Source organism: Haemaphysalis longicornis, unplaced genomic scaffold (genome assembly GCF_048455015.1).
Source record: "Haemaphysalis longicornis isolate Haplotype H1 unplaced genomic scaffold, Haemaphysalis longicornis Haplotype H1 scaffold_9, whole genome shotgun sequence".
Taxonomy (NCBI): Eukaryota; Metazoa; Arthropoda; class Arachnida; order Ixodida; family Ixodidae; genus Haemaphysalis; species Haemaphysalis longicornis.
The window spans coordinates 159,973,115-159,998,321 of NW_027526460.1; the positions used below are offsets into that span (position 1 = coordinate 159,973,115).

General features: G+C 49.0%; 1 protein-coding gene across 1 annotated transcript in view; it reads left to right on the plus strand.

Annotated features, from left to right (window-relative positions):
* Positions 1-25,207, plus strand: part of LOC144151570 (uncharacterized) — a 123,304-nt gene that overhangs the window by 73,603 nt on the left and 24,494 nt on the right. Inside the window, exon 7 of the mRNA XM_077682671.1 lies at positions 24,022-24,166. Within this exon, the coding sequence (XP_077538797.1) occupies positions 24,022-24,166 (145 nt within the window). The remainder of the gene's footprint in view (positions 1-24,021; positions 24,167-25,207) is intronic.

A 25,207-nucleotide genomic window follows, 5' to 3' on the forward strand; every position in this document is an offset into this window, starting at 1 on the left:
GCCTGACACACGCTACAAAAAAGAGAGACCCTCGCCACTCACCCAGCCGACTTCGTACTTGCTGTATCCAAACAAAATCCTGGATGGAAGCTGGAAGGAAGACAAGTATCGCTGCCAGCCAGCGAGCGCAACGAGCGGAAAGAAAACACAACACTCAGGCGAGCACCCCGCGGCTACATGCCGCCACTGCCCACGCACGAAAGCATGAACAGAGCAGCTGCTGTATCCGAAGGGAATGAAGCTCACACAACCACGACCACGCAACACCACCGCAGATCGCGCCGCTCACACGCCAGCCTTCTTCACAGCTTTACCACTCGGTTGGGGAGGCATGACTACTGCGATGCGAACACGACGGAGTCAACGCGAGCAGCCTTCTACAGTAATATTGTTGCTTTGTGCAGCCAGAGCCAACTTTTCAGCCGGTTCATGAGCCATGGCAAGGACAAGTGGTACGTGCCTGCCCGGGACATGACGGAACACTCGCCGAAGCGCGGCTCCCGTAGATAGTGGCCGGCTCCCGTAGATAGTGGCACCAGATTTCCCTCTAGTGTAAATTAGTATGAAACTCTATGGTTCGCACTGCCCCCGCCACCCTATCTGATATGTTTAATCACCGCTCTGCTGGCGTGTCATGCTGGGCGTGGCTGTTTTGTAAAGGCAGCGCTTGGCTTAGAGGGGCGCTGGTTGCATTGCCGCTCGCAGGCATCAGCGGCGACCGAATCCGCCGCTGTCTAGATGGACGAATATACTCGGGTTTGGAAACGTGCCTTTTTATTGCACGCTGTAAAGGGTGGCATAAAATTGCAGGTCGCTGCAGTTTCGTATAGCATGTCTTTGCGATATAATTCAGCGTAAGCCGGCAAGAAAATTGTCCTTGACAATATAGAAACACATTCACAGACACTTTCGTTGTTCGAAAAAAAAAAACAAACTGGCTTCCAACATTCTTTTTTAATTTTGAGTTTGTCCCAAGTTATTGCTGCCAGTCAGTACAGGTCTGTTCTGAAAAACGAGAAATAAAAGAATGTCCATACTGTGGAAACTCTGTATTAGAGAACACCGTAAAGAATAGATAGAATTGTTGTCTTCTCTTCCACCGGGAATCATAGGACGCCTATTTTGTTGTCGCATTAACCCTCTCGCCTTCGTTAACGAGTGTAGCGGTTATCAGATTTTGAACCAAAATGACCGATGACGGGTATGGCCATCGGTCATGACGACTATACTCGTCGTCGCTCATTTTGGAGCCCTGACGGCGCTTCCTTGCTGTACATTTAGGTCACGCCGAAAAGCCACCTTTTAACTCAATGCGGGATTAGGGTCTTGGACATTAAAGGGGCATATGACAACGTTAACAGAGAGCAGCTGTGGAGAAGGCTAAAACTCCAAGGATTAGGTGACGAGTTAATACAGTTCCTTACAGCAATCTATAAAGGTAATAGAGTGCACCTTACATGGGAAGGACCAAAACGCGCCCCGCAGGTCAACACCTATAGGGGACTGAGAGAGGGATGCCCTTTGAGCCCAATACTGTTTATGCTTTTCAAGGCAGAGTTAGAAAAGAAACTGGAAAAAAGTCAAGTGTTCAACCTAACGTATATGCTGCAAGGCGAAGTGGTACAACAGCATATTCCGGGAATGTTATACGCAGACGACATCGTTCTTTTAGCTGATAACTAGACCGATATGCAATGGCTCTGAAATATTATCGGCCAGAAAGCCACCGACCTCGGAATAATGGTTTTCAATGACACTACCACTGACGCAGTTTCTATCCGGCCTGGTGAATTACCCAGAGTGAAGCAATATAAATATTTGGGAGTGTGTATAAACGAATGGGACAACTACTTAAGAACTCACGAGGAGCAACTTCAGGGTAAGGGAAAACGAAACGCAGCTATAATGAAGCATAGAGCTCTCTGGGGGTATAACAAATATGAAATAGTGAGAGGAATGTGGAAAGGAGTAATGGTTCAGGGTCTCACATTTGCGAATGCTGTACTCTGCTTAAAACCAGACGTTCTATCAGGCCTTGAAGTGAACCAGAGAACAGCAGGCCGTTTGGCCTTACGCGCGCATGGAAAAACAACTAACGAAGCAGTGCAGGGAGAAATGGGCTGGGCGTCGTTAGAAGTTCGAGAAGCGCAGAGTAAAATATGTTTTGAGAGGAGGTTGAGAGCAATGTATCAACGAAGGCGGGCAGCTAAGGTTTTTAGGTACCTATACTTGAAAACCGTGGACACGCAGGGGGTAAGGAAGACTAGAAGGCTAACGATGAAATACGGAAAGAACAGTGAAGAATACAAAACAGCCAAGGTAACCAAAAAAGAGGGCAGGCAGATAGAAACTGGCAAATGGAGAAAAAAAAATGGAATCTAAAGTGTCGTTAGAGATTTACAGGGGCGAGAAATTGAACATAAGAAAGGAAAATTTCTACGATAATTCCGTGGGCAGTGCTTTGCTTTGTCAGGTTATAGCAGGTTGCTTGCAAACTAAGAGCTTTGTGGGGAAGTATTCACAAAATGATGGGGCATGCGTCATCTGCGGAAAAGAAAGAGAAACTATGCGGCAGATAGTGTTAGAATGCGAGGGCATCCATCCAAATCTACATGAGGGAAATATTCGGCTCCCAGAAGCCCTAGGATTTAAGGGTAGCACAGAGGAAGGTAACTTAAAGGCTGTCGAGGCGACGAAAAGAAGATTAGCATGCTGGTGGACGAAAAGCAGAGAGGGGAATATTGCCTAAGACAGTTACCACCTGTAACAGGAAAAAAAATGTATTTTGTGCGTAATAAGTTTTTTGGGCCAGCCCTAAGCAGAGCCAGTACTAAACCAGGAGTCTAAAACTTAGGTATATTAGTCCTTTTTGGTAAGTTGACGCTTCATCACCCCGCTACAAATGGGAAACCAATAGAGTCATCAATCATTATCATCGGGGTCAATTTTAAGCTGCAACATTTTCACAACTAATAGAAGGTGCTCGTTAAAAATTACAACGTCGGGTTTGATGGAGGAGGAGGAAAAAACGTTTATTGCTTCCATTGAACGGGAAGAAAGGAGCGCAGATGGTTGTCGGTCATCCATGGTGGGTTGCGGCCCTAGGCCGGGATGCCATGGCCAGCTGCAGCTCTAATGGCCCTGGTCACCAGGCCACGCTGGTTTTCCAGGACATCGCTACTCAGCAGGACCTCCCACTGCTCCTGTGTCGGTGCGATGACTTCAGGTAGTTCGGTGACGCCTTTACACTCTCACACCACCCAGTGGACCACAGACGTCCATCGAACATCCGTTGGACATCTGGTGTCGGACATTTGGACGTCCGTCAGACATCCGCAGAAAGCCAGCGAACGTTTTAAAGACGTCCGTGGGATGGTCCGATGCAAAGGAATTGGTCATCCTACGAACGTCCGACAGACGTTCCAGCCGGATTTTCCGACATCCGGCGGATGTTCAAAATTGGACATTTCCAAACCGAAATGTACAGGGGACGTCCAGGGGATAACAAAATGCGGATATTGGATGTCCACCGGACGTCCGCTTCTAGTCCTAAATTTTTCGAATCGGGGAGAACCTGTACTCCCTGTAAACCTCAGTGCTTTGTTGATAACATGCCTTGAAGCACCACTCCAGCTTTACGAATACTTGATACAAAAGCCTCTTATGTAGCTTGTTTTGGCACAGCCCTAATTATAAATGCTTGCCCCATGCACTCTGTGGTCAGACAACTCCACAACCTATTCATATTTCTCTTGCCAAGAGTGCAAACAGTGATGTTACAGAAGCATAATACAGTGGAACGTTGCAAGCTTATCGTCATGACTTTTCAATAAGGACTATGCATACACTGCGGGCTGTTGTGTCAACACATATAAATAAGTTGTAGTAGGCAGTTACCACCTCGGTGAACAGGATGCTTTAACATGACAGCCCGCAGTGTACACATGGTTCCGTATTGAAAAGCGGTTACGCTAATAAGCTCGCAACTTTCCACGGTATTATGCTACTGCAAGCATCACTGCTCCCACTCTTGCCAAGAAAAATATGAATAGGGTGTGGAGTTGAGTCCACACATTGTGTGGTACAAGCATTTATAATAAGGGTTTTGCCAAAACAAGCTACAGAGGGGGCTTTTGAATTGAGTATTCTTAAAGCTGGAGTAGTACTTCAAGGCATGTTATCAATAAAGCACTGAAATTTACAGCAAGTACAGGTTCTCAAGTTTACTAGAAAACTGAAACCTACACTATTAAGCTTTATGAATCTATACCGAGTATGTTTGAGATATTTCCATTAAACTGCTAAAGACAACTTCCAGCAATGCACGCTAAAGAACAACAAGTTAGCTTGAAAAAGTGAAGTATTGAACAGTTAAGCAGGCTGCTGAAAACTAATATACTGAACGAAATAGATTACATGTTGCAAAATATGGCATGCAAAACAGATGAGACATTGTCGCAAAGCTTGAAAATTTTTTATTTAACGCTTTATAACCTCCAATGTAAGTACAACCTTTCATGTGCCCATCACGCTTCATGCCAGGAACATCTCAGCTCAAACTTTCCCCAACTCTTCGGTCAGCACCTGCAAAACCAAAAGCAACAATTACAGGTTTCTTTTTGGAGCCACATGACAGAAGAAGTCAAATACATGTAAATTCAAACTTCATGGTTTATTTAGTCCTATATATGGCTACATAATTAGACACACAAAAATAATTTTAGCCTGCTTTTGAACTACGTATTTTGGTTGGCGCGAATCTACAGCTAATGCAGATTCGAGCAATTTTCGTCACACCAACAAGAAAAGAAATCAGCACCACTTTTGTTGCTCCTGTCGCAAGTGTGAAAGGTCCTTATACACAATACATTCACACGGTGACTGGCAGCTGCGGAGGGACGTAACTGCGCACCGAAAGCCTGATTGGCCAGGCTAAATGCCTCCCCCCTCCCCCCACCCCTCATATTTCAATATTTTTAATCACTGATTGATTGTAGGGTTTAACGCGCCGACGCAGCGCAGGCGATGAGGCGCGCCGTAGTGGAGGGCTCCGGATTAATTTTGACCACCTGGGGATCTTTAACGTGCGCTGAAATCTCGTACACACGGGCGTTATTGCTTTTCGCCTCCATCAGAAAAGCGGCCGCCGCGGCCGGGAATCGAACCCGCGACCTCGTGCTCAGCAGCGCAACGCCTTAGCCACTGAGCCACCGTGGCGGGTTATATTTTTAATCACCAAGTAGCCCAACTCCAAGCTTTGCAGAGTCAGTGAGGTGCGTTTCGATACGATGCATGCTTTTCACCTACGCGCTTTGACGGCGTCTATCAACCTGAGGTGTGCGCGCCGTAGTGGAAGGCGCCGGATGAATTTTGACCACCTGGTTATCTTTAACGTGCGGCTAAATGTCGTACATACGGGCGTTTTCTCTTTTCGCCTCCATCAGAAAAGCGGCCGCCGCGGCCAAAAATTGAACCCCCGTGTCCTTGGGCGCGGCAGCACTACGGCTTAGCCACTGAGACACCGCGGCGGGTATTAACGTGCGTCTACAAGTGCATAAGCAAGCACGGCATATACACGCTCCATGCTCGCGTCGGCAAAATGCGTTTACTTCACCGCGTTCGCCGGCATGAGCCACACTAAAGAGCACCTCGGCGTACCCTCTGGGGTCGTGAAATCACCCCCATACCTAAAACTCACCGTACGACTTCCCACACGTTTCGTGACACGTGCCTACATTTCACCTCAAGGCCAATGCATAACGCATCTCCGCAACGAGCTCACACAGTAAAAATTGCTACAACCCTTTCCGTAAACCTGAGTGAACGTAAAAGTAGCCACTGCGCACACCCCGTCCTAGGTAGCGCCGGGCTGAATGCGAACGCGGGCATGCTCAACGACTTTCTTTCAATACGAGTACGTGCGCGTACTGCTGATAGCTTTAAGAGCCTATGTTTGCGAAGAAAAGGTGATTCCCTGAGCGCGTTTTTACACTGTCATTCAAAACGCTCTAATCCAGTCATGCCTAACTTCGGCACAACGTACGGCTGGTACGGCGTTTGCAGTACACGGAAAGCTAAACACGATTTCCTCGCCCTCTCCCTACTCACCGGCACTTATAAAAATGTCTTACCTTTCGTTGAGGACGCAAAAAGATGTCTAGAAGGAAGCAGCAGGGTTTCTTTCTGTAAGATAATGTAAGTTCGTTGGCGCTTTACAACTCGCACACGATGGATTGACGCACAAAAGCGAATGGCTATGGCTGTACGGCTTGACGTGTCTTGACCAGTGTTGGCTTTGCATTGCAAAAAAGAAAAAAAAAACTAGTCGCACAAGAAATACTTTTTAGCCTAATTAGCAGCAAATCAAACAATACAACATTGTATATCAACCCAACCGTTTTTATAAAACTTACGAGATCTGCTGTCGTTCTTTTTTTGAATTCGTTCAGCCCGCAACGAGTTGCTTGTGCGCGAGCCAGAAAGGCGCGAGGGTTACAGCTATTGCAATTGTTTCTGAGCTTACGAATTGTTTGCCCCCCGCTGCAGGCAGCAAGAATATAGATAACATAATTAACGCGATACTAATAGACCCTATGCGAAATTGGTTGGTGATCTAGCAACACTGATGTAAACGAGACCGTCGGCCATATTGGTACGGGCGCCGATCGGGAAGTCTCGTATTGTTTACTGTGGAAGAGTAGGTGACGGTAACGAGGTATGGCTCAAACTGGACGGTGTTTTCTGGCTCTGGACCGCGGATTGTCGACGAAGGACTTGCCTGCGCTGCCGACTGTGTCTGAAGACTCATACCACTCGGGGTGCCGCGCCAAAGACCCGTCCGAGCGGCAGCGGAGCACGGCATGCCGCCTAGCCACCGAGGCGCATTGCTCGTCTTCATCGGTGCGGTCAAACACGTGCGTCTCGCAGTAAGTAAATCCTTCTTTGTTTTTACTTGACGCGAGTTAACCGGTATGAGCATTTGTAGAGCACTTTGTTCATCGTTGTTTACCACGCAAATGCGTAGCGGCGACCCTGTTGCAGTAACCCTGAAAGAGGAGAGCGACAATCGCCGGACCGTACCGCTAGTGGGTGGATTAGGTATTTTCAAATGCTGTACATGGAATTTACGGGATGATTTTTGGCGAAGGTGTTTACGGAAAGGTTGCGGCCGTTTTCCGTGACGGTCGTCCGCCCGCGCGTTTGCCGCAAAGCAATCATGCTTTGCGGCGAAGTCAACTACAACAGCGCACATACGCCTTGAATTTTCTTTTTGTGTGAGTGTTCATTATTTATTGCGCATGCTCTGCGCAAAAATCTGTTTGTGTGTCTTTCTTCTCCTTTTTTGGCGGTGAGGTGGTTGTGTTTGTTTCTAAAGCGCATGTTTTTGGTGTGCACGAATAGATAATACAGTAAAACCTCGTTAGCCCGAACTCACTGAACTAGAAGATTTTTTTTTAATTCGATGGGTCATCAGTATAGCCCGAATGTTTACCTGTTTATCTCGAAAGATTCTGGAAGTGAGTTCCAGATAATCATATTATTGCTTGCTTAAGTTATGACGAACACGATTATGCGGGTACTGGTATACATCATTACCCACGCTGAGGTTTTTAAATGTTAAACTTCCTTCTCTTGAAAAATGCATTAACAAAGCATGCAGAGATACTTGCACGCTCGAACTTGACAAACAATTTTGACATCATTGCTGTTTGAGGTGTAGATTATTGCCCTTGCAACAGTGTTAAGCAAGACACAAAATCTGGTCATTTTGAGTCTGTTCCTTGCGGCTACTTCTTTCTGCTCTGTCCCTTTACCATAAACTGCAGCGGAGTAGTCCTGTTCTTCCCTGAGTGTTATTTACTGATACTCTCTCTGTTCTTGAAGGTTGGGCCTCATCCATGTGCTCTGCATCTGCTTTCGCTCCCAGAAGAAAAGTGGCCGGCCCTATGTTGTGTGCCTCACCTTTGAGACGGACAGTGGGGCGATTGGGGAGGCATCGTGCGAGTGCCCGGCGGGTTGCAGTGGAGCATGGAGTCACATCCTGGCTGCTGTGCACCTACTCGCCCTCTTGCAAGCTGAAGGTTTTAAGAGGCGCCACCGGAGCTTGCGTGCACTGAGCTGCCACAACAGTGGGGACGTCCGAGACAGCAGGGCATCAAGCCAGCGAGTGTCCAAAACATTGACTGGAGAAGCCCGCGATAAATTGGCCCCTCCCTTCCCTTGCCAATGCGTATGTTCGATGCACGTCGAGTACGGGAGCAATGCGAGCAGCAACAAAGTGCCGTGCAGGCGCTTGGGAGAAAACTTGGTAGCCTTGGGAATGAGTTTTTTGCCCCAGTTGTGCTGGCCTCCCGCTCTTCCTCCCCCCCCCCCAGTGACAAAACAAGGACTGGCATGGCACCTGAAGGGTCACCTATGAGCTACCAGCAAGCATTCATGCCACATTTCGCCGTGGTAATCTCGCAAGCACGCAGAGGCTGGACAACGTCGTGTTTACTAGACCGCGACATGCAGGGGTGCGCGAATGCTTCTTTTTGTTCCATTTATATCCACAGTTATATCCACAAAAACGCAAAACCACTCAAGCTGAAACGCGGCGGCCTGATGCAACTGTGGCCGTTTTCTTTTTTCTTTTTGAATAAAACTTGAAAATTGTCTTAGCTACCTACATCAATGGCCACTATCATTACGTCGGAGGCATGTATGCAGCATGTGACAAACTAGAGGAGTGAGTGTATTTTAGTCGCAAAATATTCGACAGTAAGTACATCGTTGCTGGAATGACAATGGGCACCAAGTTAACTTGACGTAACAACAAATCTTTCAGCCCGGCAAATCGGGAACCAAGTGCAAAAGCTCGAATTTTCCACCGTTAGATCATCATAAAACAGTGTTCGCCACTTCTGCAACGACACGCGGCTAAATGCAACGTAAAGAAACCAACAACACACTCCCATATCGTGCGCGCCTGCCACAGAGGAAATTTTCAACCGCGCCGTGACGGCATAGTGCGGCAAGAAAAGTTTGTTTACAGCCCTAGGTAAGATAAAAGCTCGTGTAGGGGCTAAGCGCTACCATTTAACAATGAAATGAAGCGGGCGCAGAGCCACAGGGACGAGTAAAGAAACAGCCTAATTTTGGCAACGTGTGGTACTGTTTTCCAGGTCGAGCGCCGCTGTCAGTCGCGTGAATAGGCGGCACACGCTCAGGCTTCATTTAGAATACAAAGGCTGGACAACAGAACTCCAACACAGCTGTATTTTTCATAGGGTTAGCGACTGCGGAACCCCGCGCTTAGCGAACCAACGACAAATATTCGCTCCAAGCGCACCGCGCCCAGCGTGTCACAAAGGTTGCTCGCGCCGGCACAGTTCGCGTCACAAAGTTCGTTCAAAAGCGTGGAACTTCACGTACCTTTTCTCCATTTGAACTGGTATTTCCGCATTGCATTCTCTGCGGCACGAAGCAATGCTCCGGCATTGTAGTCCATCACCAAGAGCGGTCAATGCCCGCCTTCTATGTTTTGCTAATTGGTTTCGGTTTCAAACGACCGTACCAAAATGGCGGACGTAGTTACCGGAGTCGACGTGAGATGGCGGGGCGCATTTTGCATAGGGTCTATTACGATAAGTTACAAACAAGATCGAGGAATATTGCTTCAACCATACAGACGTACGATGGGCGTCCAGTGGACGTTATTGATGGGACCATAGTGAACGTCCATGCACAAACGTAGCTCGGACGTCCGTCGGACCAAATTGAACGGACATTCACGTTTCCCAGAAAAATACATCCGAAGTACGTCCACCAGACGTCAAGCGCGGGACTTGGACGTTCGGCTGTAAAACGGACGTCCTACGGATATCTGTGGTCCAATGGGCATGTGGTACAGGGTGTTGGGCGTCCCAGAGCAGAAGTTGCAGTCGTAGCTGAAGAGCGTGGGGTGTATTTTGGACAGCTGTGTGGCGTGCGGAAATGAATTTGTCTGCAGTCTCCGTAATTGTGTGGCTTCTTCTTTGGTTAGCTTCGGGTGGGGTGGCGGGTATCGTCTTCTTGATAACCTGTAGTGCTATAATATGTCTCTGCTGCGCTTGGGGATGGACGGGTGGTGGTCGGTAGAGTGGTGAGTGCCTATGAGGGTTGAAGCCCGGTGTGAGTGGCCTCGGGCTGCGGTATCTGCCGCTTCATTACCCTCTAAGGACTCGTGACCTGGTGTCCAACTTATATAAATGTCCAGTGGAGTTTTCCGTGCTTTTGAAGCCTTATGTAGTAGATCAAGTGCCATTGCTGAGATACGGCCCTTTTGAAAATTACGGCAGGCAGCTTGCGATCGGTGATGACGTTCACCCGGCCTTGGGTATTTGGTACTGTGGTGGTGGCAAGCACGACAGCTGTCTCCTCCGCAGAGTCGGTGTCATCTGTATTGACCGTCGCTGAGCACAACTCATCTCCTTTACTGCTTGTCACACTAACCGCGTACGCCCACTTGGTTCGTGCCGGGTACCTCGCAGCGTCGACGTATCTTGTTGAGCTGTCCTTGCTGTAGGCTTTTCGCAAGGCCTTGACCCTGGCTTCCCTTTGCCCCTTGTGGTGAAACGGGTGCATGTTGCGTGGGATGTTTTCAACCATGATGTATTCCCTCAAGGCATGAGGGATGCGTCGTTTTTGGTTTTGAGGTCCCACGCTTGGCTCGTAACCGAGGCGGTACAAGGTAGCTCGGCCGGTCGGGGTAAGCTTGAGTCGCTCCATTTGGCTGGCTTTATGCGCCTCGGTGAGTTCTTGCCATGTGTTGTGAATTCCTAACTGAAAAAGTTTCTCTGTGGAGATCTTGGCTGGCAACGTCCCAGTGCTAATTTGTAGATTTGACTAATTAAAATGTCCAGTTTCTTTATTTCAGCAATTTTGAGCCCCAAGTAAGGGGTACCGTAGGTGATTCTGCTAATTACCAGGGCCTGTACCATTCTGATTGTGTCCTCTTCTTTCAACCCGTGTTTTTTGCTTGTTACTCGCCTGATTAAATGGGTTAACTGGGTGACAGTGTTTTGTAGTTTCTGAAGGGTGGCAGCCCCTGCCCCGTCTGTTTGAAACGTCAGACCCAATACTCGGAGTGTATCGACCTTTGGGATGGTAGCGCCATGAAGCGTCACTTCTGGGTCGGGGGTCTCGGCGGGGGGTCTACCTCTTGTTCGCTTCTTGAGTATGAGAAGTTCAGATTTTTCCGGTGCAATAGAGAGCCCACATCTTTTCAGATAGGTTTCCGTACAGTTAACTGCTTCCTGCAGGGCGTCCTGTTGTATGCCTGCTGGACCTTTGGTAGTCCAAAAGGTCAGGTCGTCGGCGTAGATGGCGTGCCTGAGACCTGGGATAGCATTTAGCTGGTCAGGTTGGTGCATCATTGATAAATTGAATAGTAATGGCGAGATGACGGAGCCCTGCGGAGTGCCCTTCGCGGTGACGTCGAATTTGTCGCTCCGTAATTTGCCAAGTCCCACGGTTGCCGTGCGATGCGAGAGGAAATCCCTGATGTAATTATAGGCTTTCTCTCCGCAATGGGTAGTCCTCAGGGTTTCAAGTATGGCCGCGTGCGACACATTGCCAAAAGCCCCTTTGACGTCCAAGGCGAGGATGGCGCTTGTTTGTGAGATGCTTGTGTTGTCGATAACCTCTTCTTTAATTTGTAACAGGATGTCCTGAGTGGACAAGTTGGGGCGGAATCCATACATGGTGTCAGGGAATCCTTTTCGTCCCTCTGCTGGTTCCTCCATGAGAGATGTAAGCCTGTCTAGCACCATGTCTTCCAGTAGTTTGCCCGCGCACGAAGTCAGAGATATCGGCCTAAGGTTAGATATGCCCAAGGGTTTGTTGGGTTTTGGAAGCATTGTGACATCTGCGTGTTTCCACATGGCCGGAAGCCTGCCGCTGTCCCAAATCAGGCTTATTTTCCCCAAGAGATCAACCTTCATCTTTTCGCTGGTATTGCGTAGCATCTTGTTTGTTATTTTGTCTTTTCCTGGGGAGGTGTTTCTCGTGAGCTTGGCCAGTGCAGCATCAAGTTCTGCCCTCGTGAATGGATGTTCAAGGTCTGGGTTGGGGTTTCCATTGTAGTCCGGGTGGGTGACGGCTGTTGACGTGGTTTCCCCCAAACATTTCTTCTTTGCCGCTTCGAGGACGTCTTTCTCTGTGCCCAGAAAATTGTGAATAAGTCGCTCCACGTTTTTTCTGGTCGTGGAATTTGACTCCGAATTGTATGGATGGTTTGATGCGACAACAAAATATGTGTTCTATGAGACCCGCTGAAATAGAAGACCAATGTTGTCTCTATTCTTTAACAGATTTACAGCGTTTAACAGATCTTTACAGCGTTCTTTAACAGATAAATTTTGCACCGCATGGGCATTTTCTATTTTCCTTTCTTCAGAACAGACCTGAACTGAGTGGCAGTAGTAACTTGGGAGAAACCGAATATTAAAAAAAAATGTTGGAAGCGAGATTTTTTTCCCCGAATAACAACAATGCCCGGGAATATGCTTTCTATATTGTCCCAAGCAATTTTGTTGACGGCTGACAATAAATTATACCGCAATGACATGCTATGAAAACCGCAGTGGCCCGCTGATGCCCGCGAGCGGCAATGCAACCAGAGACTCTCTATAGCCCGGCGCTGCCTTTTAAAGACCGCCACGCCCAGCATGACACGCCAGCAGAGCGGCGATTAAACATGCCCGATAGGGCGGCGGGGGCATTGCGAACACACTCTTATACCTCCTCTCCTTGGTTCCCGTCGGCGCCCATACGCGGCGCAGCGATGCCGTTCTGCCACCACTCCCGTGCTCCGTTTACTTCTGCGCGGACCTGTACATTCGTGTCATAAACCAACAGATTCTCTGCAACAGATTCTCACGCCATCCGCGTGATTGGGAAATTCGACGGTGTGAGTTAAAGGACCCTGCAACACTTCCGATAGACGCTTTCACTCTTTCCTTCGCGTCTGGAAGCATTGTCAAACCTATAGTTATCGACAGCGCGGAGCGGCAGTGAGTGACTGGCTCAACGTGCGGGTTGAGCTAGTTGGTACTCTTGATACTGTTGAAGTGGCCAGTAGCCGCTACATTGCTTTAATGACTCGATTCAAGCGCTTGAATACCGCGAAGACTGGGCAAAGAGAGAAACTTTTTTTGAGCAGGTTTCCAAGGGATCTGCTGGGCATAGAGCAGTAATTTTTGGCTGGGATACTCTGTGACCCCCTATTGTAAGCTCTGGATGTGGTTGTTGACTACATTGGGAAAGCGTTTGAGATTTAGCAAAAAGATATAAAAGTGTTGCAAGGTCCCTTAAAATTCCTTCCTAACAAACGTGGCAATAATGACAAAGCATAGCGTATGGGTGTAAAGACCCATTTATGGAATAAGCAACCATCTTGTTAAGAGCTTACACGGTCGTCCCCATAGCAAAGCAGCGATGGCACTGGGTCTGTCCACTACTACTCGGCTACAAGGAAGGTGCGAAACCAGCATAGTTTTCATAATCAAATGAAATTGCCAAGACCTTCACGGCCGACATTTCCCGGCCCTTCTAGGGGAAAGCGGGGGCGCTGCCTTTGCGTTGCCGGCGAAGTACGGCGCGTCCTATGAACACTGGCAGCCACAAATTGGCCAGGGAGCAGAATTTCAAGCGTGAAATGCTTTTATACTTGAAGCATCGCTTGGGGAATCCCGACATGGTCTTTACGTCAATTTTTTTCAACCGGGCTTTTTTAAGTGCGAATGCACTTTATAAGCGACCCCAAACCATCCACCGCCGGCGGCGTCGGCGTCCGCAGTGCTCCTCTATATTTAATAAAGAAACAGCATCCGGTGCCAGGTTTCGATCCGAGGACCTTCGGGCCGCAGCCCGACGCTCTACCGAATAAGCCACGGACGCGACGCTGATATCGGTGTCAGAACGCGCCTTATATCTTTAACGCATTCAAACTACGTCGTCAGCGGCGTGCGTTGGCGACTCAGCGGCGTTATAGCGGCTTGATAACTGCGTGGTGTACACGTGATACTACAAACCCGATGGAAGAGATGGAAGAGAAAGCGGCGAGGCGGTGGGCTGCGGGGGCCGAGCGCAAGCGCCGCAAGCGGGCCGACAACCGTGCATTCGCACTTTCACATTCTCCCCCTCGGGGAAATGCGGGGGAATTTTTTGGTGTTCCTTTTTGGGGGTCATAACATTTTTTTTGAAGCCATTTTCAGCATCCGTTGCAATAACATTCCTATCGTAAAAACAGTGCGAGCAGACAGTATAATAATGGTATAATAGGCCTCCTGCGCTGCCCAGGGGGCGCTGCGCAAGCGGCTTCAGGGCAGTACTTCCGTGTAGTACACAGCTGAGCGGGTCCCATAGGATCCCGTGTTGACAGAAGCAAAATGAGCTCGACGCTCCCGATTATTTTGCGACGAGGTCACCAGCTCTTCCCCGACGCGTCCGATCTATTTCAACGATCAACTTGGCATTAGGGGAAAAAGCTTTGCAGCGCTAAACACGTTTACAGCGCCGACGAAAGTGCCGGGACCGTGACGGCGTCTGCTACTCGCAGGTTCACCGATCGATGGTCGTACGAAGTGAAATGTTAAGTGAAATTTCTAGTTTAAACTAATACTGTAGGTGACAAAGACTTCTCAAAAACAGCCGATCAAAAAAGAAGAGTGAGGCAATCGGCGATGATCGCGCTTGAAAAAGCCAGCGAGTCGGCGGACCGCAGGCGCGCCTGCTGCGGTGCGCCGCTCTTTTGCGTACCTGCACACTATGCGTGCACTTTCGTTAAACAGTGCTCGTTTGCGTCGCCGTTACAAATACATGGTACAGCGTTAGCTTGCCGTTTTGTTGCGTGTCTCAGTGACAAAATGCCGCGACCGTCAGAAGCGTGAAATCTGTTTTGCGATTCCGAAATTAGTGGCCGTAAAACAAAGTGGTCGGGCGAACTAAGAGGCCGCTCGCTTTCCTTGTTTGCTCTCGCTTTACTTAATTACACTCTTGCAGCATACATTCCCAGTTCGCAGTTATTAGCCTAGAATGAGGGTCAGCAACGGCCGAGTTCCATGCAGCCGACACGGTGGAGGGCTGGACGGCAAATCGGGTGGGAGGAGGAGGGGGGCTTTGAATGCAACGAGAAAAAATTCTGCGAATTTCTAATAATATTTGCAAATAATCTGGCGAAGTGTGAAGATGGGGGGGGGGGGGGGGGGGGGCAATTCAACTGGAGGACTCCGATTCTCTGTTCTTGTCTCGCTGTCTAACTCCATTTGAAGTCAAAACTGGCATGTCGGCGTTCAGATTCGACGACCCCTGCACTAGAAAACCAACACAGTCAGTAATGATCGGATGTAAATATTCGGGGCCCCGCGCCGTGTATGCGGCTGTGTTATGTGATGTTGCAGAAGTAAACATCTCTGCAGGCAGCGGGCGTGTGATTTGGTGCATGTTTTGCGTCCTTTAATAGCGCTTAATTTGTTTATTTGGCGCTATTGCCCCACCTACTCGCTAGTATACATGTACCCTGCCGTTTAAATCGTGCGGCGTAAAAGAATCATTTAATTTGCGAAAATACGAAACAAAATTTCCACTCGTTTCAAAGGCGGTGCCAGGCCAGCAGTGTCTGCTGAGTCGGCTGCGCAATTCTTGCGTTCGCTTGCATGCTCCCGCTGAAGCAACCTTCTGCAGTTACCTCAGGATATAGGATGAGCAGCGTTCCGTGTTTATGCTACTCGTGAACTTTCTTGGTCGACCGCACGCATGAAGAAAAAACTGTAACTGTGATCAAACCGTTACACCTCCCGACCTGGCGATACTGTCCCACGCCGCGACCACCGCGAAAGCTCGCTCGAAATAAAGCCGACAAATCGGCTTCTTTTAGCGGATATTATTTTGTTTAGGCTCTGCAACTACTTTAAGGGCTATTTCATACAGTATGCAGTCATTTAAACACGCCACAAAGCGCCACAACCAACTTTCACTCTGGCTTGTAATTGAAAACACTTTGAGGGCGGCGAGGGTCGTCTGCTTTTGTACTACCCAGAGGCGTTGGCCGCTAGGGGCGCTGCATGTCGCCAAAACTCCAGCGCAGGAGGCCTATTGGCAAGGCCTTGGTGATGATGATGGTTGGTGCTTAATGGCGCAAGGCCAACAAGGGCAAAGAGCGCCAGAGAAGTTACTTAAATGTTGATGATACTGTAAATACTAAAACATGTGAGTAAAAGTAAAAGTGACGCAAAACAAAAGACAATGGAGATGGCTGGTGTATAGGGCCAGGGTGATTACACGTGATATGACAAGAGCTGCAGAAACTTTACCTCAGCTAAAAATTCAAGAACGCGTTGACTACAAAACATTGGTTTGTCGGCTAAAAAGTATGATGGGTGCAGTGGAATGTGTCATCTGTATAATTCCGGGAAATGTTTGTGTCGTGTTGTCTCAAGTGTCTTGCGTGCGATTAGTATGTGGACTACGGATAGGTCCCTTCCACAGCTGCTACACGTGGGTCGCGAAGATCCAGTGAGCAGGTGGGAGTGCGTTACATGTGTGTAGCCTATCCGCAGCCTAGCCAGGGCGACTTCTGGGTATCTGTTGTGTGAGTCAGTTGTGAAGCGTTCCAATTGTGGTTTTATTACGTGTAGTTTGTTGTCTGTTTGTTTACTCCAGTGTAGTTGCCATGTGTTACGAAGCTGTCGTCTGATGTGCGTCTTTACGTCGGTGTAAGGTATTGTTGTTATGTCAACTGTGGTCATGAGAGCAGCAGCACCAGCCATTTGATCAGCGGTCTCATTGCCAGGGATCCCACAGTGATCTGGTACCCAGCATATAGTTATTTGAAATTTGAAGCATATGCTGTGTTTACAACCTCTAAAAGAACATTGATCACATAGTTTTTAGATGAATTTCCTAATGACAGTGCCTGCACAACGCTTAGGAAATCTGTGTAAACTATGGACTTGGGAATTTTATGTTTGATGATGTGATTTGAAACGAGTAAAATGCCATACGCTTCTGCCGTGTAAATGCTGTTATGAAAATTCATTGTTTTGATAACCCTAAAATTTGGTCTCTGCGCTGCACAAGAGACAGTAGAAGCAGTTTTGGACGCGTCGCTGAAGGATTCTGCGCTCCTGTACTTGTCCTGCAGGAACCGGAAGTGCTGCAAAATCGCAATTCCTGGGTACCCTATTTTTCTACTAGTGTGAATGACAGGTCGCATGATACAGGACGAAGATGCCATGGTGGAATAAAATTAAGGATGGGTGTCTTGCGCGTGTCTGACAGAGGGACCTTCAGTGCAGAAGCCTCCTCCGTAACTCTGAGAGAGAAAGGTAAGGAGATAGATGGCGTGTTTAAAAAGAGTTGCAAATCTGATGTATCCTTCATGATAGGAATAAAAGGATGGTTGGTGAGAGTTACGATCTTAGATGCATACAGCAAGTCAACATACTCCCGCGGATGCCCCAGGCACCATTTGTCAAACTCGACATACAGACTCTCGACAGGGCTAGTGCGGAAAGCGCCGCATGAGAGGCGAAGGCCAAGATGCAGCACTGGGTCGAGCACTTTCAGTGCTGTCCTTGTCGCCGACCCATACACGACATTGCCGTAGTCAAGCCGAGACCCTACCTAGGCAGTGTAAAGGCGCAGCAGGAGTTGTTTGTCGGCCCCACAAGATTGGTGTGAGAGGACCTTAAGAACGTTCATTGTTTTTAAGCATTTGCATTTGACCTCTTTGATACGCGGTATGAATGTAATCTTTTCTTTGAATAAAATACCTACAAACTTGTGCTCCGTGTTCACAGGAATCGGCATGTTCTCAAGAGTGATGTCTGGGTCCGGGTGGACCCCACGCTGCCTGTGCAACACAACACAAGAGCTCTTTCCGGGTTTAATTTTAAAACCATTCTTGTCAGCCCAGCTAGAAAGTTTGTTGACACCATGCTGGACTTGACGTTCGCAGATGGACATATTACACGAACTAAATGATATCTGCACGTCGTCTGCATACATGGAATGAGATATTGTAGGTGGCAATGCCTTTCCAAGAGAGTTCACATTTACTATGAAGAGAGTGCAGCTCAACACGCCAACTTGCAGAACGCCATTTTCTTGCACGTGAACCTTTGAGAGAGCACAACCAACTCTCACTCGAAACTTTCTCTCCAAGTAACTAACAAGGGTTTTTAACACGTTACCCGAGACACCGAATGACTTGAGGTCACTAAGGATCCCGTAACCCCAAGCGGTGTCGTAGGCCTTCTCGAGGTCGAAAAACACAGTTACACAATACTGTTTATGCACGAAGGCATCCTTTATATATGATTCAAGAGCTACGAGTTGATCGTTCATGGATCGCTCGGTCCTGAACTTCCTGGCAGCTCTCGAGAAGACCATTGTACTCAACGAAGTACACGAGCCTGCGATTTATCATCTTCTCGGGAAGCTTGCACAGGCAGCTCGTAAGGGAAGGTAACTTGAGGGGGACGACGGGTCCTTTCCCTCCTTCAAGAAAGCCACTACTATGGCCTCCCTCGGAGAGTGTGGAATGTGCCCCGAAAGCCACATTTTATTATATAGATGTAGAAGTGCTTCAAGTGTGTCTGCGTGTATGTGTTGTATCACTGTATATGTGATGTTCTCTGGGCCTGGCGCTTAGGGTTTACACGTGCACAGAGCAGCTCTCAGCTCATGCAGTGAAAATTTTGAGTTATAAGAAGATGTTGACCTATTGTTATCCAGTATAGGCTTCTTTTCGGCCGATTGTTTGTGTTTTATGGAAGTGTTTGTGTAGTGTGCTGAACTGGACACGTGTTGGAAGTGTGGTGCGAATGTGTCAGCCTGGTCTTCGAGTGTGTCCCCTGTTGTGATGACCAGGGGTAGGGTGTATTTTTGTTTTCCCTTGAGTTTGGGTATTCGTGTCCGTACTTTTCGTATGTCTGTGTAGGAGTTTATTGATTGTATGAATGAACGGCAACTCTCTCGTTTGGCCGAAATGCGCACACGTTTTCCTAACGCCTTGGCCCGTGTGAACAAAAGGAGGTTACCCGACGTGGGGTACAGACGGAGGATACCACACGCCTTGTTCTGGACCTATCGTGCTCGCCTTTAGTCCTCATTCCACCACGGCCTCATCTGGTTGCGCGGGGCACCAGAGGCGTGGGGAATGGACTTTTCGGTGGTGTCTAGGATGTGCGCCGTGAGGAGTTGCGTAGCTTCTTCAACGTGTAGGTGTCCAATGAATGTGTGGTGTAGTTTGGATGTCTCTGTAAAATGTATTCCAGTTAGCGCTTGCTTCAGTGAATATGTGCATGGAAGATGGACTGCATGGGCCTTTACCTATGTATGTTAGTGAGGTGGGGAAGTGGCCACGGCCATATGGGTCAGTACCAACACCCCACTCGAGAAGAGGAAAGAGAACTGCGGAGCCAATAGCCAAGTCAAGATAAGAGGATGGGTTGTGTCGGATGTTATGGTATGTAGGCTGTTTATTGTTGAAAAGGCATGCTCCAGAGGATGTTAGAATTCTCTATATCAGGCGACCCCGGGCATCCGTTCGAGAACAGCCCCAAAGAGAATTGTGAGCATTAAGGTCGCCTGTGAGGACGTATGGTTCGGGCAGTCGGTCAACAAGCGCCTCGAAGTCAAAGCTCGAAAGTGCACGATCAGGAGTAATGTATACGAAGCATACCGTTATCAACTTATTAAATATTATTGTTCGAAGTGCCACAGCCTCAAAAACAGTGTTCAGAGTGTCAGGGTGGCATGCTAAGGATTTCTGGGCGATTATGGCCATACCCTGTCTTTTCTGAACACCCTGTACCTATTCAAGAAATTTGTGTGATTGGAATTCAAATGTGTTTCCTGTACACACATTACACTTGACTGTTTAGCATGCAGGATCTCGTATGCATCGCCAAGATTATTAAGAAGGCCTCTGCAGTTCCACAGGACTATGTCTTATCTTGCCGTTGGCATGTGTTAGAGCTACTGGAGTGTGACAATTTACGTAAGGCCTTTCGGGGCTTGGACTCTTGGAAGGATTTTTTTTTAATCTTCTCTGGAGGTTTGGATGAAGGGACCCGCTCCTTCCGCTGCGAAGCAGACCGGAAAGGTCCCACATCCATGTCATCATCAGATTCGGAAGGGGTACCCAGCGGACCGGACCCCTCGGACTTGGCACCCTTTCCGGTGCCCTTCGTTCCAGCCGCGACCGCTAAGGGCTTCAGCAGCGCCCCGGGTGGCACAGGCAGTGAGGCGGAGGGGGGGGGGGGAACTACTGCGGTTTCATCCGTCTCCATCTCCTCCGTGCCCTCGCGTGTGCTTCGGGCCGGTGGAGAAGAAACAGTGGATGCCGCAGCATCCCCAACGGACGTTGTTGCCACCACATCCACTGCTGACTGAGCAGGTGGTGTGGTAACGGGTTCGGCCGCCGGAGGCAACCCGAGGGGAGGGGGGCGGCGGCGGGACCAGGTCCGACTCGCGGTACTGGGTCCCAGCCGAAACCAGACGCCGCTCCGCCCCCCGGCGAACTGAGTCGGCGTGCCTGACCAGGGGGAAAGAGGCGAACCTCTTTCGCGCCTCTGGGAAGGTAAGGTTCTCAGTGACTTTAACCTTGATAATCTCCTTCTCCTGTTTGAACTTCTCGCATGTTCTAGAGTAGGCGGCGTGGGGTCCCTGGCAGTTGGCGCAGGTGAGGGTTTGTGATGGACAATTATCAGATGGGTGATCATGCTGGGCACACTTTGCGGAGGTCAGACAGCCACGGCAGGAGTTGGTTCCGTGCCTGAATCGCTGGCACTTAAAGCAGCGGCGCGGGTTTGGAATGTAGGGCCGGAGATTACAATTTACAAAACCTGCATTTACGTACTCTGGAAGTGTGCACCGGTCGAAAGTAAGGGTAATGTGCATGGTCGAGACTACTTTGTCATCCCTCGTCATAGTTATGCGCCTCACACCTGCGATGCCCTGATTTCTCAGGTCCTCCAGCAGGCCAGCATCTGTCTCATTCATGAGGTATAATCCGGAAATGGCAGGCTCCGGTGGGGTGTCACCCTGATTTCAAGATTGGCTATGCGAGTTGGTTCAAGGAGGATCTTGGCGTGCAGTTGGTTGTGTACTTTAACCAGGATTTCTCCAGTTCTTTGTTTTTTTGCCTTATGTTTGTCACCAATGATGCCCTCCAGAAATTTCGATATCAGGAACACGGACTGTCATGCAAGAGGCGTTTCTTGTTCAGTGGTTTCCAACACCAAAAAACGGGGGTAGTTATCGGGCTTGAGGGCTAGGAGTGGCGGAGATGAACCTTCGGTGCGGCCCCTTTTCAGGGGCCTATCATGTTTGGGGGGGGGGGGGGGTCGTTACGATTGATCGTATGGCATGTAAAAGAAGCAGGGGACGAGGGTACTTTCTTCGTCAGCCTTACCCTGATAGCTGAACAGGTCCCGGAGCTCCCTGCCTAATAAACAGACAGGGACCTATCCGCCGTAGCTTGACCTGGGCTCCGACGGCCACTGTTTGAGGTTTCGACCCTTCACCTTAAAACACATCTTCACGGTTGGTCACAACTTATGTATGGGGGCTTGGGGTCCGCGGTGTCGCCAATACCGTCACCAAGATTGCTGAAGGTGCCCCGTGCGGGGAATTTTCAAGGCCTTTCCAAACCACCAGCACTGATGTCATGGATTGTTACGTCAATATTGGTTGGCTAGAAGCAAATATTTCGTATATTTGAGGCAGAGCTTGATATTTGATTGTAGGGTTTAACGCACTGACTCAACACAGGCGATGAGGCGTGCCGTGGTGGAGAGCTCCGGGTTAATTTTGACCACCTGGGGATCTTTTACGTGCGCCGAAATCTCATACACACGAGCGGTTTTTTGCTTTTTCGCCTCCATCTGGAAAGCGGCCGCCGCTGCCGGGAATCGAACCCACGTCCTCGTGCTCAGCAGCACGACGCCTTAGCCACTGAGCCACTGCGGCGGGTGAAACAGAGCTTCGCTGTAAAAGAGCGCATATGTTCACCTTGAAGACGACACCAAGCTCGATGAGGCCGTTTCATTTAGTGAGGGCGCTGGATGTTTTGGTTACATGGCCTATGGCCAAGCAGACAGAGACTACGACGTATTGTTTCCTGCTCGTAGGTGATTTCGGGAGGATGGGTACACTGTACTTCCAGTATCGCGGTCAACCAGTGAAGTGTTTTCTGCATGATATGTTTACCGTTACCATTGACAAAATACCGCTTGGAGAACTCGAATTCAAACCGAGTAGCTTCGATGAAAAATCAGGGCATGCATGGCTGCCATAATTCCTCTCCAGTGGGCAGTGGAAACGCGTATACTACTTGCACAACGAAAAATGAGTCATACCAGCAAGTCCGCCGGCTCCGGTACTTCTGCTTTGCGCTTTACAAAAAAGCCTTCACAAGTTGTTAAGAAGAACATCCCTAGTATCAAGGATTCAGTTGCTCTCCTCTGAATACGCTTGTACTGCCGCCGCTTAAATTGCGAGCAGCCTCGCCAAAGGGATCCCTTCAGCAGCGATAAATTTGCAGGTATGCGAACGTATAAGAATGTCAGATGACCAAAGATCAATTTCCGCCAAATGAGCATAGCGCAGGTTTTTATAAAACGCAAAAATGAACACAGCAGTTTGAGGATAGCAACTTGTATTGATGGCGCCAGTACTTCCGACGAAGAGAAGGAATGAAGTTCCGGTGTGAGCTTTTCGACTTGCGTTGTCACAGGCGAAAATTGTGTAATGGGTTCATCTTCAGATTGGTGGAAAATATCATTGCTTAACAAAAGAGGGAGGAAAGAAGCTTCCCGTCGTAATTCCATGGTTCCACTAGCTTCCAACGCCATCGTGGCTCTCTCTACCAGCCTTCGCTGGTGGGCCGGGTCATCGCTGCGCAGGCTGGCCTCCCACTGTTACCTTGTGTCTGGGGAGCTGGTGTGGCCATACCGTGGGGTAAGCGTCCACCCTCGCCCGGTAATGAGGGAATAAAGGGGAATATATCATAGCGTACCAGAAGCATAGTTCGGCAGGCTTAGTCACGAGTGTACTCACACACCCCCTACTCACCACTCATGAGTGGGTGGTGAGTGAGCCTCGCCATCGTTTTGGGCTGGCGCATGTGAGCGCGAGTGAGTGCGAGCCATACGCGCAGTGAGCCCCGCTCACCACTCGCGAGTGCGAGAGCAACTCGCAAGGAGTCCGCTAACCTCTCGCGTGTGCGAGTGCCACTCGCCCTAAGCCCCGCTCAGCACTCGCGAGTGCACTCGCGCTAGTGGCGCCATTTGCGGAGCTTACCGCGGTGAGCGCTGTTGGCTATTCGACGCAAAAGCCGCTCTTTGTGATGGTTGTTAATGGCGGGATTGCTTTTAGCTTCGGAAATATGTCGTCACTGGGCTCCTGCTATGGGGTACCCTAGAATTAATTCTATGGTGGCGTGTTGATTTAGGAATATGATTTGAATGGCCTTCTGACGACATAATGCACTAATACTGTTCGTTTTAATGACTCATGGAGGCTCTGCTGCACACACTTGCGTCCGAGGGGAGACGACGAGGGTGGGCGCACGCGCGACTGAGGGCGAGTGGTCACGGCGAGTGGTGAGTGTGAGCGCGAGTGGGTGCGAGTGGTGGAGGGCGCGTAGTGAGTGTGAGTGCGAGTGAGTGCGTGCGGAAAAATATATTTTGCTTTGTGAATGTAAGTGATTTGCACCCAGTTTTGCCGACGCATGACCAGAAGTGTACTTTGGCCAGTGTGGTCAGCGGGTCTGTGTGTAGTCTCCTGGGAGCGTGCTCTACTTTAGTGAGACTTTAGTCCGGAGGTGGGACGTTTTTTCTATTAAGCCTAGATATGCTTGAATATTCAGCAAAGGCTACGGTCTTAAGATCCAGGACCGGGGACTGGTATGAACATTCGCTAGTAAAGCGAAGACTGCAAGATTAAAGCAATTTTTAAAAAAAAGGGGAAAAAATTTTATTTCACTTTTAGGTGGAGGATCCAAAGACCGGTGCGAAACTTGGACCAAACGAAAACGGGGAGCTCTGCTACAAAATCCCCAGCGTCATGAAAGGCTACTACAAGAAACCCGAAGCCACTGCTGCGTTCATAGACGAAGACGGCTGGTGTCATTCAGGTGAGCAGGCTGCCAAACATAAACGGTCTTAACGTTGCGGTGAGGGCCAAACTGAGGGCTTCGTAGGCTTCTTAACTTTCCTGAAAGGTACCCAGATGCTTCTTCGTCGCAGGAGTACCAGAGGTGCATCGAGCGTCGACGACAATTCGCGGCCAGTTTTAGTTGTTGAAAGTGTTTTCTTGCGGTTCTTGAGCTCTCAGCAGTTAAAACGCCAGTGCTTAACATTTTGCCTATTGGTGTGTGCAGCAACTTCAATATAGTTTGCAGTGACGGAGAAAAAAAAAATCCGGTAACCCACGGCGGTGGCCACGGGGCACGGAGCAAGAATAAAATAGGAGGGGAAAGTGAGCTTCCTGGGACAGCCTGATAACGTCAGAAGCACTTGTCGAACGTCAAGTTTCCAGAACAATTTACCGTGGTCAACAACTTTTCTTCACACCTCGCTGATGTTACTTCTGGAGTTCCCCAGGGGAGCGTCCTGGGCCCGTTACTGTTCCTGATCTACATAAATGACTTGCCCCTCAACATCTCATCACGGATACGACTCTTTGCTGACGATTGTAGTATATATCGTACGATTACTAGCCTTAACGACCACCTTTTCTTACAAAATGACTTAAACATAATCTACAAGTGGTGTAATACATGGCAAATGTCACTTAATTTGAGTAAATGCAAAGTAATGTCTTTTAGTCGGAAACACGATAATTCAGATTTTCTTTATTCCATCAACCACAGTGCAGTTTCGCAAGCCGCTTCCTATAAATATCTTGGTGTTCATCTAACACCTAATCTCTCTTGGGGTACCCACATTTCCGCCATCTGCGCAAAGGCTTCTAAATCGCTCGGTTATCTGCGACGAAATTTACGATGCGCACCAGCCCTTGTCCGCAAACATGCGTATCTAACCTTTATTCGTTCACAGCTAGAATTCGCGTCGGCGATCTGGTCCCCTCACCAAAACTACCTAATCGTCCAGCTGGAATCTATTCAAAACAGAGCCGCCAGATTTATTACACGCAAGTACGACCGTCATCTTAG